The following is a 21,318-nucleotide window of genomic DNA, read 5'->3' as shown; positions in this document are numbered from 1 at the left end:
TTTCTCACAAATTTCTCTACTTATTTTGCTGCTTGCCACAAAGCATATTTCACACATACTCACAACTGTTCTTCTCACACCTGCAGGTACGGCGACGCGCGCAAGCACAGGCCCAACAGCAGCAACAACAGCAATATAATCTGGAGAATGCACGTTCCTACTGCACGAGCGAGCCGCGTCTCAGCGAAACGGAAACGCCGCCGCAAAGACGCAAATTATCGCAACGAAGACCACAACAGCATGGTAAGTGCACGCCACAACGGCACTTCTTGAACAGGTGTACGATATATGTCGAGGCAAGTGTGCGTATGGTTGTATGTATGTGTGTTTACTGGTAGTTATGCCGTTCGCATGCCGACGGCTGGAATTTGCTTGGATTAGCTGGCATTAGCGCTGCTTAAATGCCACAAAGTGTTTTATTAAACAAATAGCAATGCCAGGTTTTTCATCCACCGGTGTGCGAAAACATCCGGCAAACTAATTTCCATAGCTACTAAACTGCGAAAATTACTTTCAGTCATTGAGGTTATTAGCAACTTTGCGCAAAGCAACTGAAATGTTTAGTGAGCAAGGCAACCGTAAGCGAAAGCTTGCCGCAGTATTTCTGTAGAACTTTGAACTTGGAAATTTTGTAATAAAAATTCCTATTAACTTGCATTTACTTTATAAGATAATATTAAGTAGCGATCTAGTTAAGTCACTTTCGTTATTTGTAAGGCTAATAAAGCCAAATTAGTTTGAAAACCGAATTTTTAAAATTATTTATTTTAAAATAATGCTTTGAAATTGTAAAAATTTGAAAATTTCGCTTTTTAAAACATCTAAATCATGCAGAAAAATACATTTATGTAACACATAAAAATTATTTTTCTTACAAACTTTAAAGCGTACCACTAGTTGGAGCTGAGCTCGACTATGTTTTTATATTTTTGACCGATTTTTTACTCCATAAAAACGACTTAAGCGAAATAGCTTAGCGACCAAATTGAAATATCTCTTCAGGTGGCACCGAGGTTCTGAAAACAATAAAATTATATTTATGTATCATATTATAAGTAGTACTTCCTACCAAAGATTTTAACTTTCAAAATAAAACTACAAATATCCAACATCAATATACCTACTTGTATGAACCAAAAATATTAAGACTTTGTTCATACAAGTATTATTAAAATTCTTAATTTTTCAAAATCTATGTCGTCCACCTCAAAGTAATTCCGCTTGGCTTCAATATACTTACGCCAACGTTTTTTCAATTTGCGGAATAGCCTTCAGTGTACGCAGCGATTGCAGTATGCGACGGTACATAATCATGGGGGAGACATTAAATTTAGTTCAAGAGAATTTTCTGTAGAAATTAATAGTTGTTTTTTCAAGCGTTTGAGGTCCTTAGTATACCATGGCAGCTTAGATAGTTGTATATCTTTAACCGGGATATTATAACGACAAACTTCTTGAATAGATTTCTTGAAAATGGAAAAACTATTAGCAGTATCGGTAAATTATTCAATTAAAACTCAACGAGCAGAAATCACAAAATCCAAAATTAAAACCAAGTCCGTCAATAGGTTTGACAGAAGCGAAAACATAAGCATCAAACTTAAACGTTAACGGAGAATGTTGAATGGTAGCTGGAGTGATGGGAGAGAATCCATCAATGAACCTAAAGTTTAAATTATTGCTGAGAAATACTAAGTCAAGAAATCGATCAAAACTATTCGAATCTGAGTTAATTTGATTAAGAAGATTGAGACTAAGCAGGCTATCAATGAGAAATAACTCATGAGAAGCCGAAGAATTGGAGGGAATATGGGCAGCGCTTTAGGACCAGACGGACCAGACAATATTGCTTAGATTGAAGTCACCCATAACACAAATATTATGCTGTTACACCTTATTTAAAATCAGTGAGGAAATATTACATATTTCCGTACATCTTATACAAAACTAGAGGACAATTAGGAGCGACGTATGAAACTACAATGAACAGATCGTTATTGATACAAATACATAGTTAGTCAAGAATAAATCAAGCATTATTAAATGAAGACGAAATTTGCGATGAACTGCTAAGAGAACACCACCACCTCCAAGATAGCAAGTTTTTTCGTGATCTACATCCTTACGGAAGACATAATAGAAATTTGAGTGGAAATTATCACTACAATAGTAACTATAATTAAGCCAGGTTTCAATAAACACGATTATATTAAAATCCAATTGTGGAGAAAAATTGCGAATAACATTTTATTTAGACCAAATACCCAATACATTTTGAGAGCTCACCTTAAGGCAAGAGCCTTTAGAGGAAAGTGCAGAAAGCGGATGAGCAAAGTTATGATTAACAGGCGCATCAACTAGTTCACAGCTTTGTTTCTTCTCTCTTTTACGAATAGTTTCGCGTAAATGACGCATAACACTCAAATAGTATTCCTTGTTCACAGTTTGACCGATCGGAAGGAATTCGTAGCGCACCACACCTCAATTATGGAAGAAAACTGTCAACATAACTTTGATTTTTGCATTCGCCGGATTTACCTCGGTGTAACTTCTGGTTATTCAGCAAATTCACATGACCACTCCGAGGACACCGTTTTGACTTAATTGAGGATATAAAAGCTGAATCGAAGAAGGCACTGATGGCCATCATGACGGAGGATTTTTCCAAGTGCTATGAAGACTGGAAAATTCGATGGCATAACTTTGAAGGAAATGAAATGGACAAAATTTACCTTTCAATTTGATAACAATCATACCGACTTAGAAGAAAAATATTTTGATGAATGGGTTTTCGCTCGAAATTTAAATAAAAAATTTATGCTAGTGTTTGCGGAAAGTAATATATTTATAGTCCTATCTGGCCTCCTCGCAAAACTGTTATTAGCTAAAATACTCTAAATCGCCTCGTTTACTAGAATAGAGTAAGCAACTGATTTTTTCTGATTTTCAAACTCGAAAGTAAAATATTTGACTTTTGTTAAACATAAAATGAAAATACCAGGCGTACTGAAAACTTTGTATTGGCTAAAGAGGAAACATACTTCTTTAAAAATAATCCAATTTTTCGTTGCCATCTTAAAGTACAAGTCTCATCCGCTACTTCTCCATTGTCGGTAGTCTAGAACAAAAAAAAATACTGAAGACCAGACCCAAAGAAAACGCTGAATGTGAAAACTATTCTAATTCTAAGTTTCAACAATTTTTCTTGAATAAATTTTACTGCACAAGAAAGATTTTGAAAATTATTGAAGTTTAAAATTACATGAACCAGTCGTTTTTGCCTCTGTTCTCTAAAAAAAAATCCACCTTCCACCTTATTGACCCAAAAACTTGGGGTTTTTCGCAAAATTCTTTACTCAGAAAGTGTAATAAAACTCATCATCACGCCCAAGTGACAGATTCTTATAAATATATTAGCAGCTAAATCCTAAAAAACAACGCCGGAAAATAAGCATTAAAACTTACTGTTATAGTTGACACAAAATCTCACAAAGTTAATATTTAAACTCATTCATTCGTAGCTGCTTGCACTTATTTTCAAGTAGGCTTCAATTCCGCTGGCATTTAGCAAGTAACTAACCTCAACTGAACTAAGCGCCAAAGCCGATCATTTTCTGCTTTTACTTTACTTTCATTTCTTTGCACTTACTTTTGAAGTTAATTGCAAAACTTTTCATCCTTAATTAACTGCAACATTTTACTCACATATTAATGGCTGCGTTTCAAGCAGAGCAGCGCGAAGTCTGCTTAAAGTTCGTGTCTTTGTAAGGCGGCCGTTACGATCCAACGGTACTACCGAAAGTTTAAAGCAGTCTAGCGGGTTAAAAGCGCGCTGTTCGCTGCCTCATTAGTTAAGTAGCTTTAAAAAATGGCAAAAAGGTTGTTGCAACAAAACGGGTTCATTATCAGAAATTCCGAAAGCAAAAATTAAAATTTAGCAGAGCGATGGAAACCTTGAAAAATAGCGCCTTTTAAGTCTGGCGCGCTTTTCTACCTCCACGCGTTCGTTGACTGATTAGATATTGATTTAACATAAATTGCTAACACTTTAATCGCATAAAATAGAGCATACGCCACCAACTACAACAAACACTAAAATACTTGCTTCCAGCCAAATGTTACGTATACGCCGTGCAGCTCGACAAGCGAATGAGCGACAAGCACAAATTGAGTACGTGAGCTGAGCTCTAAAGTTTAAGTTGCAATTTATTTTACAAAACACTGCAACAAAAAAGCGCTCAAAAGCAAGTAACTGCACTTTTACTATAGTCTTTAAAGCTTATCGCTTACAAGTCATTGGCGTCAACTCGCAACGTGCGCCACTTTATCCTCTCATTACAAAGCGCGTTTAGTAAAATTTTTATTTGCCAACGCAGCATTAAATTTTCCGGCAACTGCTTCAACGCAGAGTATATTGCTACAACCTACACGCTTGCCAGCGTATTCTCATGCTTGTAATTTGCTGTTAATTTATGCGCTTGCAAACAGTGTTGTATCAACAAGTCACTCGAGATTATGACATTCGCTGTCGATATGCCAAAAAAACAACTTAAGCATTTGCCGTAAACGAGGTGGGGGACGAGAAACGTCTGGCGCCAAGATGCCAATTTATGTTGAGCGCAACATGTGCGTGCTCGCAACAATCTTCATTAGTTGGTTTTATATTAAAAGGCAGCGGTGCACAGTGGGTCGTAAGTGCTTGGAGAGCAAGCAAATATTTAAATTAAGAAGGCAAATGTAATTCTTTTGTCTGGGGGCTGTAAGGCTGCAAGTAGACATGACAAAGGCTTTATAGGAAAGAAGGGGAAACAGATGTTTGAAAATCCTGATGTTAGTTACATATATGGGGGCTAGTGCAAGTTTTCTCCGGATTTTAACCTTTTTAGGCCCAAAGATGCCACGTTATTAGACAAACATTCTCACACAATTTTGTAAAGATAACTCACATATTGGTCGTTATACGAGTATACGGTATAAAGTCAGCCGGAAGTTCGAAAAACTTTAATTTAGCTATTAGGAGACTAAGAGAAATATTGATCCGATTCAACCCATTTTTGATATTCAGGCATTGCGCTGTCAGGAAAAGATTCTCTCCGGATTTTTGAAATATATCACATACATTGACCGATATTTGCGATAAAGAGTCAACCATAGGCACTGTGTTTTACACTTTCGGTATATGGAGGGTCTTAAAAAGTTGTCTTGAGCTAGCATATCTTAAAAACACTATTTGTGCAAAGTTGTATCTCGATATATTGGGTAGTCGAAAAAGTCTTTTCGTATTTCTAATCAAAATTCTACTTTTATTTATATATTTATAATGACCTTAATAAACCAAATATGTGCCATTTTGATCGACCACTTTTTGTCATATTTCCGCAAAAGACATTATTCTAGCAATGTAAGACTTCTATGGTTTCTCCGCGAAAAACTGCGACAAGTAATTTTCACAGTCTTCTCTTGAAGCCAACTTTACTTCTTTAAGAAAGTTCTGCTCTGACCGAAACAAATGGTGGTCCGATGGTGCAATGTCAGGGCTGTATGTTGGATGCATCAAAACTTCCCAGCCAAGCTCTCCTAGTTTTTGCCGAGTCATCAAAGATGTGTGTGGTCTAGCGTTGTTCTGATGGAAGACGAAGCCCTTTCTGTTGATAAGTTTTGGCCATTTTTTCGATTGCTTGCTTCAATCTCATCACTTGTTGACAGTAAAGTGTAGAATCAATCGTTCGACCAGGCTGGATCAGCTCATAGTGCATGATTGATTCCTTTCCAATCCCACCAAACACTCAGCATAACCTTTCGAGACGTCAATCCTGGCTTTGGACCATGATCTTTATCGCGCATTATTGTCGTATTTGATTCAGTTTTTGTCTACTGTTCCCATTCGCTTCATAAATGGTTCGATTTCTTTTCGTTTCAGCAAAGAATCTTAGATGTAAATTCGATGCGTTAAGTTTTTCTCAGACAATGCATGTGGTACCAAAAGACGAGCTTCTTTTTGAATGCTTCAAAACCGTTTGGTAATGAATATTAAGTTCTTTAGCGACGTCATGGCTGCTTATGTGACGCTCTTGATCAATCTTTTCTATAATTTCATCGAGTTTTTCAACGATAGTTCGACCAGAGCGAGGTGCATCTTTCACTTTCATATTCAAGACAGAAGCGAGCGAACCATTGTTGTGCTACGCGAACTGATACAGCATCGTCTCCGTAAACCTCACAAATTTGATTGGTGGCTTGTGTGGCATTCTTCCCTTTTTATACAAAAATTTCAATCTATAGAGAACTTATTAATTATTTTCGCTCATTTTTGTACAGCTCTAACTCGTTTTCCACTTTCCCGAGTTTATTTATTTTTTTTTTGTTTGAATGAAGCTTAAAATCTCCCCTTTCCAACACTATGTGGTATGACAGAATGTGATTGGTAGCGCTGGAGATACGACTGCAACATCTATTAACAAAATACGAAAAGACTTTTTCGACTACCAAATATATACTTGAAAGTAATCGTGTGAAATGTAAATATTTGTTATATTGGAAGTGGGCGTGGTTGTAGTCCGACTGCATACATCTTCCCACCGTCATGAAAGAGTGTCAGGATAATTGCTTGATATCTGGAATAATGTGGGAGATATACACACTAAACCTTTTAGGGGGTGAGCCACGCCCTCCTTTTCAATATTTTGAAACTACACATGACGTTCCTTAATGATATATATATATATTATTTGAAACGTAACTCTATATATATCCTCATTACTAGTAAAATCTTATTTTAGTTCGAAGTTGTCTTCCAGAAAGCATGAAACTAATTTATATTTTTAACTTTCGCATATTCAAACTCAACCCACTGTGCCAGCATAGCAATTAAACGGCTGCTTGTTGAACTTAACTAACTGCAGCGATTAAAAACTTCAGCGACAGCAGGAGATCACTTGTATAAATTACTAATTAGCCTGTCATTTCACAACGGACCGACCTCTGGACTACAACTTAATGAAATTAAATTTCAAAGGTACTCAACTGGAGTACAGGATTTGTTAAGTTTGAAGAGTCGAACAAACTGTTTTAAAATTGGAAAAACCAGAAATTTAATTTTTTAAATTTTTCTAAAGAGAAATTGCAAATATTTCTGCTATTTCTTACAAAAATTAACGACAAGAGTTCATGTTGAACATAGAAATGATTATTTATTTAGATATTACAAAAACAAGTTCCTTTAAGCGCAAAATATTTAAAACATTGGATAAACGGAAAACCTATAATAAACTAAATCGGTTCACCACTTGCTGAGTCAATACACAAGCGCAATTGTCGGAGAATTTCTTCATGGAACTTTACTACAACTATAACAGCAAATTTGCGAAATAAAAATATGACAAATGGGAGCAAATGAAAAAAACAACAAAAATAGAATTATGTAACACAGCATGAGCATAAAAATTGTTGACTCGCGACGAATATCAAATGGACTAAGTGGTTTGTAAACAGTGAGCGTAGAGTGAAACTAAATCGCCGAGTGGTAATGACCGGGTCAACAGCGGGCCACTGACATATTGACGTAAAATATCACATTTATTGACCTAATTATTGTGGCAGGGCATTGAACTTGGCTGTAAAAATACGCAAGTAGCGCACAAATGTTAATAATTGGTGATTTATGTAGAAATGTGAGTGCATTACGAAGTTATAACGGTTGGTGAATTGACACATTATGACATTTTTATTACTCATGCACGTGCATGACTTTAAATAGCGAATGTCAAATTATTGTCATGAAGAAACAGCAGCAAAACGCTAGAAAAAGTAGAATAAATATCGGTCGATATATATTGTGAATTATATATAAGTAAATGTGTTAATTTTTCTTCAAATAAAATTGATTTATCTACCAATTCTATACAAGGTACGTTCCAAAGTAAACAGGACTTTTTGAATCTAGCGCCCCCTGGTGGGGCCATCTACATATCAAGTAGTGTGTTATAATTTGCTATCTTTATCGATTGTCCAGTGGGAATTTCATGACATTTCATTGAATGGAAGTGAAGTTATTGCGTTTAAAGTGTCAGTATGTTTGTGTTATCGGTGCGAAAATGAGCTTCAAACAAAGAGCCAACATTAAATTTTGTTTTAAAATTGGTAAAACTTTTACCGAAACGTTTCAATTGATGAAACAAGTTTAAGGCGATGATTGCCTATCCCATAGCAGAGTGCAGGAGTGGTTTCAACGTTTTCAAAGTGTTCGTGAGGACATAAATGACAATCAACATGTGTGCCAATCAAAATCCGTGATCACCGGAAATTCCATCAAAACTGTGCGTGAATTCATCAAAAACATCAATTTATCGCATTTTGACCGAACATTTGGGCTTACGAAAGGTGTGTGCACGATTTGTTCCGCACAAGTTGACTGACGACCAAAAATTGCTCAGAATCCAACACTCGAAGAACATCATTAAAGAGATTTTTTGACAAAACTCACATTTTAACCATTAACCACTCCCCGTATTCATCTGATATAGCACCGTGCGACTTCTTCCCTTTCGGGAAAATGCATTTTCCCATGAAAGGAAAGCTTTAGGCAGACGTAGAGGCCATTCAAAAGGCTTGCACCGGCATACTGGCGTCCATACCGGCCAACGAGTTAAAACACTCGTTCGACCGTGCAAAAAACTGTATGGAGACTATTTTGAATAAAATTAATTTATTTTGCCGAAAAAAACCATTTGTTCTGTTTTTTTTTAAGTCCTGTTTACTTTGGAACGCACCTTGTATATATAAGTTACATGTAGCTAGCCTGATCTTAAAATTTTTTGACGAAAGCATAAAAGGCTTTTCTATTTTTTTTAGTCTTTTCAAAACGATTGAAATACTTAATAAATACAAATATAGTATGTCAGTTGAAGTTATATAATGTGCCAAATAGCTGAACATATATCTTTGACCTTCATGTCCAGTACACTTTAAAAACTCCCATGATCAAAATTCGCGTGCATATGAGACTACGAATTAATCATCTAAATCATGTGATTTGACTACGCAATTTTCGTAACTTTTGTGAAAATGTTCATTCTACAAATGGTTCATGAAATGGGTACCTAATAGCAGGTAAAAATTTTTTTAAATAATTTTTGCGCTCTAAGAACAAGAGTTTTTTATAACACACGTTGTCTATAGTCTTGAGGTTATGACTTCTTGCAATTGCAGGATATTATTTAAGGTTTTGAAATTATTGATTTGGTCATCATACATATATTTTGTTTCATTGCTATAAAGATACTCATACCGATCAATGCCATTTAAAGTTTTAAATTAATTTTATAAAATTGTGTTAGCTAATCGGAGAATGTCGCGGAAAAGCATATTTAACGATAATGAGAAGGGAGCTATAGACGCTTTGAATGGTGAGGGTTTGACCAATCGCTCCATTGCTCAGAATTTGGTAAGTTCGGCAACAGTGGTGTATAATTACCTCAATAACAAGGAAAATTATGGCTTAAGAACTTACTCTGGTCAATTTAATTAATTATTAACAGTTATCAAATAAAACGACTTCAATACGGATAGTGAAAAAGGAGACCCAATTGCAGAAAATGACTCTGCTGAAACCACACCATAAAGTCTCTCGTCTCAGATAACATTAATAAAAATAAAATCTTGAATAATTTTCCGATTCCGATTGGTTTTCCTGATTTCTTGAAAGACAAGTGGCACCAATATAATTACATACCACTCATAATTTACTGTTCAGCGTTGACTCAGTGCTATGGTCAAAAAATGTTCAGTTAGTTGAAAAAACAGCCAACCATTTGACGCGAGGTGCCTTTTGTTGGATTCAGCTCATCTAGACACATAAATACAGTCAACTGCTGTTTACTTACGGGCTCATACGTATAAATCTCCGATTTATCGTATTTTTAATATTTTTCTCAACCAATCGACACAAACCTTTATTGACCGATCGACGAATTATGTGGGATCCCCCGTATCGGGTGATTTTTTTGAGGTTAGGATTTTCATGAATTAGTATTTGACAGATCACGTGGGATTTCAGACATGGTGTCAAAGAGAAAGATGCTCAGTATGCTTTGACATTTCATCATGAATAGACTTACTAACGAGCAACGCTTGCAAATCATTGAATTTTATTACCAAAATCAGTGTTCGGTTCGAAATGTTTTTCGCGCTTTACGTCCGATTTATGGTCTACATAATCGACCAAGTGAGCAAACAATTAATGCGATTGTGACCAAGTTTCGCACTCAGTTTACTTTATTGGACATTAAACCAACCACACGAATGCGTACAGTGCGTACAGAAGAGAATATTGCGTCTGTTTCTGAGAATGTGCGGCTGAAGACCGTGAAATGTCGATTCGTCGCCGTTCGCAGCAATTGGGTTTGTGTTATTCGACCACATGGAAGATTTTACGCAAAGATCTTGGTGTAAAACCGTATAAAATACAGCTCGTGCAAGAACTGAAGCCGAACGATCTGCCACAACGTCGAATTTTCAGTGAATGGGCCCTAGAAAAGTTGGCAGAAAATCCGCTTTTAGATCGACAAATTTTGTTCAGCGATGAGGCTCATTTCTGGTTGAATGGCTACGTAAATAAGCAAAATTGCCGCATTTGGGGTGAAGAGCAACCAGAAGCCGTTCAAGAACTGCCCATGCATCCCGAAAAATGCACTGTTTGGTGTGGTTTGTACGCTGGTGGAATCATTGGACCGTATTTTTTCAAAGATGCTGTTGGACGCAACGTTACGGTGAATGGCGATCGCTATCGTTCGATGCTAACAAACTTTTTGTTGCTTGAAAATGGAAGAACTGAACTTGGTTGACATGTGGTTTCAACAAGATGGCGCTACATGCCACACAGCTCGCGATTCTATGGCCATTTTGAGGGAAAACTTCGGAGAACAATTCATCTCAAGAAATGGACCCGTAAGTTGGCCACCAAGATCATGCGATTTAACGCCTTTAGACTATTTTTTGTGGGGCTACGCCAAGTCTAAAGTCTACAGAAAGAAATAAGCCAGCAACTATTCCAGCTTTGGAAGACAACATTTCCGAAGAAATTCGGGCTATTCCGGCCGAAATGCTCGAAAAAGTTGCCCAAAATTGGACTTTCCGAATGGACCACCTAAGACGCAGCCGCGGTCAACATTTAAATGAAATTATCTTCAAAAAGTAAATGTCATGAACCAATCTAACGTTTCAAATAAAGAACCGATGAGATTTTGCAAATTTTATGCGTTTTTTAAAAAGTTATCAAGCTCTTAAAAATCATTCAAATATCCTTGCTATATTGAATGTAAGCTTGTCCTACTCAACTCAACTGCCTCAATCTCACGATAGTTTACATGAAGATCTTGCAATATCAGTTTGCGCACAGCATCAATAGTTTCCGGAACAACAACTAATTTTGTTTGATCATCTCGAAATACGTCTTGGTGTAAACTACGACTTCGATTGGCTTCACTATACCGCTGATAAACTCTATATGCACTGGTACTTGATTGAGCTTTATCGGCTAAAATTTAATTAAGATTATCGGTGATTGAGTAAATCTCCTCTGAAAGTTGTAAAAAAATAATCGCGGGACAATGTTCGCGATTGAACTGGACTTTTTGGACGAAATGAACATTTTAAGAGACTGGAAACAATACAAATAGCGCTCGTATGTCAATACGTTCTGAATAATCATATCAACAAAATTGTAAATTTTTATATGGCCGTAAGTCGCCAGAATGCAAAACTAGTGTTGTCAAATGCCGAAATAGAGAATGCAACCTACGTATGACGGCGAAGCGAAAATTTAACCTCCAAACTTAAATTTTTTTAAATAATGTTTCGATCTATGATTTCGGTTTCAAAAAGGGATTGCAACAAGAAATGCATTTTGAGAACTTTGCGTATATTTGACTAGAGAAACTACAGATATAAAAAAGGAAACTAAATTTTTTTGTTATGCCATCTGATCAAATTAAAAATTTGAATTTTCACGTATTTTTTAACAGATCTTTCTTATCGGCTTCAGAATAATCTATTTGCCCAATGCAAGTCATGCCAATGCTTAAAACAATTTTTCATATAATTGTTATAAGCCTAGGCTGGCATGGCCTTCAGTGTCTTCATCGTAGTTTATTATTTGCGGTTAAGCTCATTTTCGAAAATTTTTGAATTGTTGGACAGTTTCGTCGTCATATTCATTAACCTACATCTTGGCCTACGTTGTCAAGCATACCTTTTTGAGACCTCTGCTTGACGTCGTTTTTGCAGAAAATGCAAGTCTTTTGGTGCTAGGCCGAAATTGCCGAGGATGATACCCAAAAAATTAACCAAAATGTATTGATACATGAGATGTTGCGATACAACAACCAACGTGACGCACAGTTTCTTTAAGTTTTTCGTTTTTATCATTATTAACAGAGATTTATGGACGTTTCTCATGAAGCAAGCTTTTGTTGACTTTGCAACATTCACTGAATGGTTTATGGCACGCAAGTGCTTGTGTTCGTGCTAAAGTAGACTCCCCGAAACACTTCGGCAACATTTTTGTCGATCCCATACAAAATTTTAAACAAGCTCGATCTTAACTTTTTTACGGAAAAAGTCGTCAGACAAACAAACTTAGAAAAATGATTGTCCAATCTGGATAAAATTGTCATAATTTGAGTTGAACGCGCAGTTTAAAAGGATCAGTCCGGGTCATATTTGATCAGATAGTATGATGCTAAAAAAGGTTTTGTTTGATTTCGAAATAGCTTAACTTTATTTTCCTGAAGTTTGTGAGCCAGCTGTTTTCCCAGAAATTGCTGTCAGTAACATAAAAGCTATTTTGTTGATGATCAGAAACGAAACAACACATTTTGTTGTTGTAAAGACACAGATAAAGCGTACCTGAAAACAAGAGCAGTTACCTCAACTTATGTATAGCAAATTAAATGCCTCAACGCAGTGTAAGAGGTAAACATATTAGAAAAGTTGCAACGCGCTTTTGCTTTGTTTATCAGCGCTTTAACGCCCTGAAGTATGCTACAGTCAGAAAATATAATTACAAAACTTTTCACTTTCAATTTCATTAGCAACAGAATCAAAAGCATGTATTCATTGCATGCATATACATATGTGTATGAGTGTGGGTGTGTCACACATGCTGTTCTGGGAATATAATCAGCGCTTGCTAGCTTTGAAGCGAGGACGTAGTAAATAGGTGGTCATGGTTCAAACAAAATACTCATTTAAATCATAGCAGTGAATTTTCAGGCAACACAAACTAATACACACATACATACATGCACGCTTTGCACTCATTAAACCTTCGCGCATAGCTCCACTTTCATTTATTTTCCCAAAACGGCTGGGCGTAGCTAAATTGCAGGAAGGTGGGCGGCTAATGGGATGCTCGAACGGATGCCTATGTATATGTAGGTATATATATACTCATATGAGCTAGTATGTAAAAGTATGTGCTGATATCAGATTGTGTATGAGAGAGTATATAAGCACTGTAACTTAATCGAGGAGTTCTTGCGCGCTTTTTGAAGTCAACATTGATTGTACTTTCTTTAGCTGACAACAACGGAAATTAAAATTGCAATTACCCCAAAATGCTTATGTGTGAGTATAGGTGCCTTCAAACAATTTCTTGCTGGGACCTAAAGCGTTTATACAACTTTCGCTTCCACTTCATTCGATTTTCCTCAGTTTCAACAATTTCCTTACCCAGAATATTGTACAAACGTTGCCGTTGAGAACCGCTTGCCACGCTGAAGTTGCTTGCGCCAAATTAATTGCATTTTATGGCCGCTAATTTGTAAATGTCTGTCTGTGAGGCGAGCAAAATATTGCAATACGTATATTTGCCACTTCAACTTGAAATTTTGTTTTTGTGAATTCATTTGCAGCAATTTGCTTGGACCCTCTTCAAGTCATTACAACCGAAAATGTGCTGAAAGCTTTGCCACCTGTGAGCTGAGAGTTGAAAAAAGGGTCAGCGCAATACATTTCAACCGCTGTCACTCACTCACTCATTGCGCTGTGGGCATGCTGGGCATTTAATTCAAACTTAGTGCTCACAAATTAATTTGTCTTTTAAATTCTGTGAACATTTGGAATGGATTTCCATATTATGTATGGTATTTAGGAAACTATTTTGTTGTGATGCCGCAGCTGTAAGCCTACTATCAGGAGGGGAGTAAAGAAAAGAGGCCATGTATATTTATTATGTTATTATTTGCACACCAATAGTGTTTCGTTGACTACATGAAACCATTTTTATTGGGTATTTGTTGAGTCTAGCTATGTAGCTCAAGAGTTCACCGAGAAGCTTTCAAAAACATTGGTTCTGTAGATCCTACCAATCTTAATTATATTCTGCATAAGACACTCGTTGGTGTAGGCGGTAGGTGTAGATCAAGGATATGTGCCTACACATAATCATCTCTACGAATTGGTCATGAAGTCTATTGTCAAGAACAGTTTCGTACAAAAATAGCTATCCTTATGGTGGCCGTATATCAACTGCTCTGATATTACTTACATCTTGATAAGACTAGCGTTGGATTCTTCTAAAGCTCCAGTGGTATCCAATGTAATCCAATGGGATCCAGTGGGATCCAAATCCTGGAGCTGCAAGCCAAAGTTTATCAGGTGCGGTGGCTAGTCCCTCAAAAGCATTGCAGACTTAGGTAGGGCTCCAACTATTAAAGCAGCAACGAGTTGCATACATCTACATACATGTCGGGTTCGCACATGCTCGACGGCAGCACTCGAAATCATGCTTGAACTCACACCACTTCACCTAGTAATCGCTGAGGGAACTAAACACAAACGACTGCAGAAAAGTGTGGCAGAAGTAAGGTAATCCCATCCCAACGGATGAAGGAATGAAGTGGAATAATACTATGGTCTCTTCTCTCAAGGGACAGTATATACTTCACCAAGAAGTTCAAGGTTACCCTTAGCAGTAAGGCTGAATGGAATAATTCCTACTGCTTAGGGATAGTACAATCAAGTGGTACTCCGACGGCTCAGAAACGTAGGAAGGATATGGTGCAGGAGTCGCAGAACCACCCATAAAACTATCCATACCTATGAGAAGTTTTCCGAGTATTTTTTCAAGTGAAAGTCTTTGTCATAAGCCGGTGCGGAGAGATACACCTCCAGCGCAACTATCGCAATGAACCTTACTTAGCGACAGTCAAGCGGCACTTAAAGCAATCTTTGCATATGTGATCAAATCAATTTTGGTGCGGGAGTGTAGACAACGGCTAAATAGTCTAACGGAATGCAACCAAGTGCATCACATTTAAGTGCCCGATGATAAAGTTATAGCCGGCAATGAACTAGCTGGTGAGCTCGCCCGCTCCGCAGCATCCACTAACAAGGTAGGGTATGAGAACTTCATCGCGGTAGGTCCTCATACTATAAAGGAGCTGCTACGAAAGGATTTACTTTTAAAGCGGATGCCATTGTCAGTTAACAAAACTAGTAGGCTGTCCGCGATATGGCTCCATAACAAGTGGGATAGCACTCCATTCTGTGGCAGCCTCTTTTAGTGCCGAGACGAATCCTTGGTTCTCCTACTGTGGTTTCAGCTATTCGTGTGCTGCTGCGTTGCTTTTCTCTAGTGCCCTGGCTATGCTTTGAGAGAGACGTGTTGACAAAACCACCTTCGATGTCCAAGAAAGTGCACAACATTACTTCCCCTCCTTCCAACGAACTCTCTAACTCCGAAATTAGCTGGTGCAGAGCAGTACAGGTTTATCTGCCTGCTCTGTAAGCTTGCTGGTTCACATTCTGGCGTGTAATTCTCAGCGCCTTCGACCTTATTTCATGATCCACGATTTTTTCTATACTTTTTAGTAAAAAGGAAGCTAGACTAGTTGGACTGAAGAATTTTACCAGTGAATAGTCCTTCCTTCCTAACTAGGGCATAAAGATCATCGCGAATCTCCATATTTCAGGGTTATATGTCATTGCGAAGCTATCCCTCATCAGCCGATTAAGATGTTGTAAAAGGGTTGAAAAGATATTGTTCATCCCCGAAGACCTGAATTTCGCGAACGAAGCCATAGACCACTTCATTGCGGCCGCAGTAAACAGTTGTATTGCCCAATTTAAGCGATATGTATAGTTATAGGAGGGTAGGTTGCATTTATATTCTCACATATTCACGTACTTTTCGCCTTTCTTTCAAATCCTAAGCTCTGAGAATTTGCTTAAATTTGAGGGTGATCGCCTTAGCAACACAAGTGTGCAGCTTAACGTTCACTTCATAAAATACACCTTTTTTACTACAAAGAAAGCATCGTTGAAGGGAATTATAAATTCGTTGCAGCCGAAGTTAACGTTTCTGTTTATTTTGATTTTGTTGTTATTTGATTATCAAAAATTTATTCACAGGAAATTTTTCTTTACTTTCAAATATCTTAATTCCTAAATTCCATAAAATTCTCAAATGTGTGCTACTTTTTTTGCCATCTCTAGAGCATGTAGGTAAGCAAAGGTAAAATCCATAAATATATCAACAATAAATATAAATTCCATGCGCACACATACATATGAAACAAAAATAGTGTATGCAATGGATAATTCAATTATTTGTGTGGCTCATTCTCACAAGGAAGTATTTTTATACCGTTATTATACAATTTACACAGTATTTTCCGGCATTTTTGTTATTGTTTACCAAGCACAATGTTATTGTTGGCATTTTCATTGGCAATACAGCCATTGATTGTGCAATTAAATAATCTTTTGCCGCTGTGCAACGTTATATAAAGCAAATATACATACATAACTCACACATTGACAAGGTTTATTACTTTATTGTTATTGTTATTATCTGTGTGTGGACGCACACTGCTGTAAAATGTGGTTGTGTAAGTGCTTCATTTCACTTTTCGCTTTCTTTGTACATACACACACATGTGCATATGTGTGTTGTTGTTGTATGCAACACATAAGCTTTCATTTCAGCAGCAATGTTGTATTATATTCTCTCTGCAATTCAATTTACCACATAAAAATTTATATGAAAAACTAAAAAAAGAGCGGCACAAACAAATAAATGGAATAAAAATAGAAAGAAAAGGTGAAACTCGAAGCGCCCGGTGGGCTGACACTGCCATTAGCCATATTTGAGGTTAAATGGATGTGATGTTAAGTGCCAACTAACACACTTTCATTATGCCAACCGGAGGTGAAATGGGAGCCTGCAAGCGCCAGCAGCAGCATAAATGAATGAATACAAATACATGTGAGTGTTAATGGCATGTGTGTGTGTGTATGTGTGTGAGTGCATGACAGCCATAAAAATGGGTCAGGCATGTTTTTATTAATAATTTTTCAATATGTCGCCTGCACTTCATTCAATTAACTCGGACACCGGCACTCTCCAAGCGCCTCATCAGAAACGGCCGTACAAATGTCTCTATTTACACAGCGCTACTCTGTTGTATGAAATATCGTGGTATACGTGTGTGTGTATATATTTCCGTTGCAGAAACAGCTTCCGTGCGCTGAACTGCCAATGGGTTGCCGGCTTTTTCCAGCGCTGAATTATCGCTTGAACAAATAAATTCTGTTGGACAAAGCAAAACGAGTTGTGTCATATACTTCTCTGTATGTGTATGTGGTATCAGTGTGTGTATGTGTGGTTGCATGTGTGGGATGTGTAGTCGAAATAGCAACTATCACCCATAAATATCGATATTGCTCTATTTATTTTCATGTTAACAGCAAACTCATTCACAAGTCAGTTTTTAATGCTGTTGTTGTTGTGTTGTCAAACCTGCAGCCCCTACGTTGCAAATACATAACACATGAGTTCACTCGTTGCAGAATAAAAATGCACTGCCAAATTTGTTTTCATTATTGTCAAATTAAGTCACTTTTTTTGCTTTTAGTCAAAGAGTGTGAAAACCTAAAAATATTTTTTTTTCGTGTAAAAATTTTCAAACCGTATTTTTTTTTTTTATAATTTATGATTGTTTATGTTTTTTTTTTTTAAATTTTTTTCGAGCTGCAATAACTCAAAAATTTATCACAGAAAAAAACTTTTTAAAGTCAACTGGAAATGCGGCATACCGTCAGGAATGAAAACCCGCATATTAGCTGTATAGCTTTATTGGGTTAGGATAATCTGGTAGGCCAATAAGCCACACATAGATCACTTTTGGTCTTTTGCGATACCTGCTGAAGTTCAATTGCTAGGTTCAAGGGGAGAAGCCAACCTTTAGGATGCCTGCGCTTGACTCGATTTCAATAGACTCTGGGACCTCACTGTCGATACCTACTCCAATGTATCATACAGTGAAAATCCCACATGCTTGCTGCGTAATCTTGCCAATGTTAGGCACAAGAGATGCTCGTTTGTTTCACTGGTGCCCTATTCTAGACATTTCCTGCTAGTCTTTTCAATCTGTCATTCCATTCTGTGGGCGCGTGTGCCACCACCAGACAGTGCCCAGTTAGTATTCCAACTCATTTTTCTACAGTTTCCTCTCTATTAAGTGCACCTGCCTTTGTGCAATTTTCCACCCAGGCAGCTCTTCGTTTCATCGGGCTTAGATTTTCTATTCCATGCGTCTACCGAGATCGTCGTATTGACAATGCATAGGTTTCCCCTAATGTTGATCACGCCGTTTTCAGATGTTAGCCGTACACCATGCTCGGCAATCTCAACTATTCATTGCCCTCGATGACTTTGTGGCCAGCCCAGAAGAAGTGAAGTTGCTTGCTTCTGGCAACACTTTCCATTAAGACCGCGCTTCCCAAGTCACTTCTGGCCGATATGCGATGCGAGGTTACTGCCTTGATTGCTGTTTTCCAGTCTATGTAGACGTTGATTCCTGGAATCGCCTCGCAGGTGCATTAGTGGTCTGCTCCGCGGCTTTCGCAATAGCGAAGACCTCAGCTTGATATATACTGTAGTGGTCGGCAGCCCGGAAAGGTTATCTTATGTCTAACTCTGGACAGTATATTAAAGTATTGATCGCCATTTTGATATTTGGAGACTAAGGAAAGTATGAACCCGATTTTACCCATTTTTGGCATAATGGTTTTGTACGAAGTTCAATAAAACCTTTCTCAGATTAGCCAATGTTTTCAGTATAGAGTCAGTCATAGTACCAAGAGAAGTTATAGCAGAGAGATGCCAGACCTTGAAGCTACTCTTTGCTCAAAACTTATTATATTATCTGCAGTGGTTGATGATGTATAGCATTATTCAAAGTATTTCCCATCTGCCCGGCAATTTGCGGATTCCATCCCAAACAGAATTGCTCCAGTTTTGCCAAAAATATGGGCAAAACTTCCCAGCCACTGTTTTGGACCGAACTCACATCACAGCGTCTTCGAAGTCAAAATCACGACTTTTGGCATGTTTGCTCAACTCGAGCATGTTCACCATAAACTTCCACCAAAATACGATGACTTTCATCTAAGAATTTATTCATAACAAAGTAATGAAGAATAATTCCTAGCAAACACACTTTTTAAGTAACAGGTGGTCTGAAAAGTTCATAGACTGATACATAGATGGTACTACTAATATTAAATACATATAATTTTTAGTCAGCTCTCATGTTACAAAGAACATTAAATTTAACAGCTGTCGAACTCTTAGTTTATGTCATATAGCATTTTGGATGAAGCAAATTGTGTTTTTTTTTTTCACAAAAAATGGATCAAAAGAAAGCTCAAGTGTTAATAAAGCATTACTTTTTTGGGAAAAAATACTGTTGAAATCAAGATTCAGAGTAATCAACAAGGACTAGGACTCTGAAGCAAAAAACTCAACCGTTGAAAAGTGATTTACTAAGCAGGAATGAGGCAAAATGGACATCTAGGACAATGAAAGCATTGGACGCCCAAAAAAGGTTTTTACCGATGAAAACATCAAAAAAAGTCCTCAAAATATAATAATTTTGGATGACCATAAAGTGAAGCTGTTAGGAGAGTAGATACTTTGAAGATATCAGCTGAACGTGCACATCATATGATTCTCAAATATTTGGTCATAAGAAAGCTCTGTACAAATTGGATGCCGTGCAAGCTCACAATCAATGACTACGATGTTGAAATTTCATGAATTAGGCTTCAAATTGCTTCCGCATTTGCCGTTTTCTCCAGATCTTTCCCGCAGTGTGTATTTCCTGTTCTCAGACCTTAAGAGGATGCCCGCTGGAAATAGCTTTGGCAACAATGAAGAGTTTGTCGCAAAAACCGAACATCATGGCAAAACTGAGCCGAAACCGAAAAATCACACCAGATCAGGTCAAAAATCAAGTTTATATGACAGTTTTCTTCGACTATCATGGCGTGGTGCAACCTAAATTCCTTCCGACCGGCCAAACTGTCAACAAGAAATACCATTTGAGTATTATGCGTCATTTGCGCGAAACTATTCGCAAAAAGAGACAGAAATTATGTGGCGACAACTATTGCCTTTTGTACCAAAGAATGTGCCGTCGCATATTACATCGATTCTTCGTTAGTTTTTAGACAAATTTTCAATCATCATCGTGTCGCAACCACCGTATTGGCCTTATTTAGCTCCTTTTGACTTCTAACTATTCTGCAAACTCAAACGAGTCCTTCGGGGAAACCGTTTTGAGTCAATTGAAGACATTATGCGTGAATTGCTAACCGCATTAAAGGCTATTGAGGAAATTGGCTTAAACAGAATTTGAAAGTCATGAACAAAATCTTATTATTTTTTTGCCCGTAGTAGTATATGAGTAAAAAATTATTGTTATTTACGCTTTTAATGAATGACATACACTAAAATAGATACACTAGGAGTAAAGATATCCAAATGTCTTATAATTCCGTATTAAATTAGTTCTTTACCAATCACCAAAGTAAAGTTAATGCCATTTTAGACACTTTAGTATTAAAAAAGTAATGAAAATGTTTAATGCAAGCGAGCATTAAGATCTCCATTGCCAACTGGGATTGTAGATTTTTATGGATGCAACGCACGTCACTCTAACACGCATACGCCATCACACAACTGCCACATATGTGCAGCTCCCTCTAACATCAAAAGTATCTCTACCTTACTTTTCAAATAACAAAAAAAAATGTTTTTGTTGTTGCGTGGCATAAAATAAATACATTATTGGTGCTGTTGTAAATACACTTTAAATGCCATTACACTTGTTGTCTTCGCCAGGCATTTATGTAGCGTAAATATACGAGCATATGGTATATTTATAAAGGAATATAAGTAGAAGCATATAAATATACACACACACACTCACAGTCATATATGCTCACACGTTCTGCGTTGAAAACTTCCACATA

At 37.2% G+C, this 21,318-nt stretch overlaps 1 protein-coding gene across 3 annotated transcripts in view; it reads left to right on the top strand.

Moving 5' to 3' along the window:
- Window positions 1–21,318, top strand: part of LOC120771560 (GTP-binding protein RAD) — a 159,965-nt gene that overhangs the window by 88,530 nt on the left and 50,117 nt on the right. For all 3 annotated transcript variants that reach the window (XM_040099623.1, XM_040099624.1, XM_040099622.1), the window contains one exon: window positions 87–243. In XM_040099623.1, the coding sequence (XP_039955557.1) occupies window positions 87–243 (157 nt within the window). The remainder of the gene's footprint in view (window positions 1–86; window positions 244–21,318) is intronic.

This window comes from Bactrocera tryoni, chromosome 3 (genome assembly GCF_016617805.1).
Source record: "Bactrocera tryoni isolate S06 chromosome 3, CSIRO_BtryS06_freeze2, whole genome shotgun sequence".
In the NCBI taxonomy this organism is placed as follows: Eukaryota; Metazoa; Arthropoda; class Insecta; order Diptera; family Tephritidae; genus Bactrocera; species Bactrocera tryoni.
Note: the sequence above shows the minus strand (reverse complement) of the source record. Positions and strands in the feature narration are given on the sequence as shown.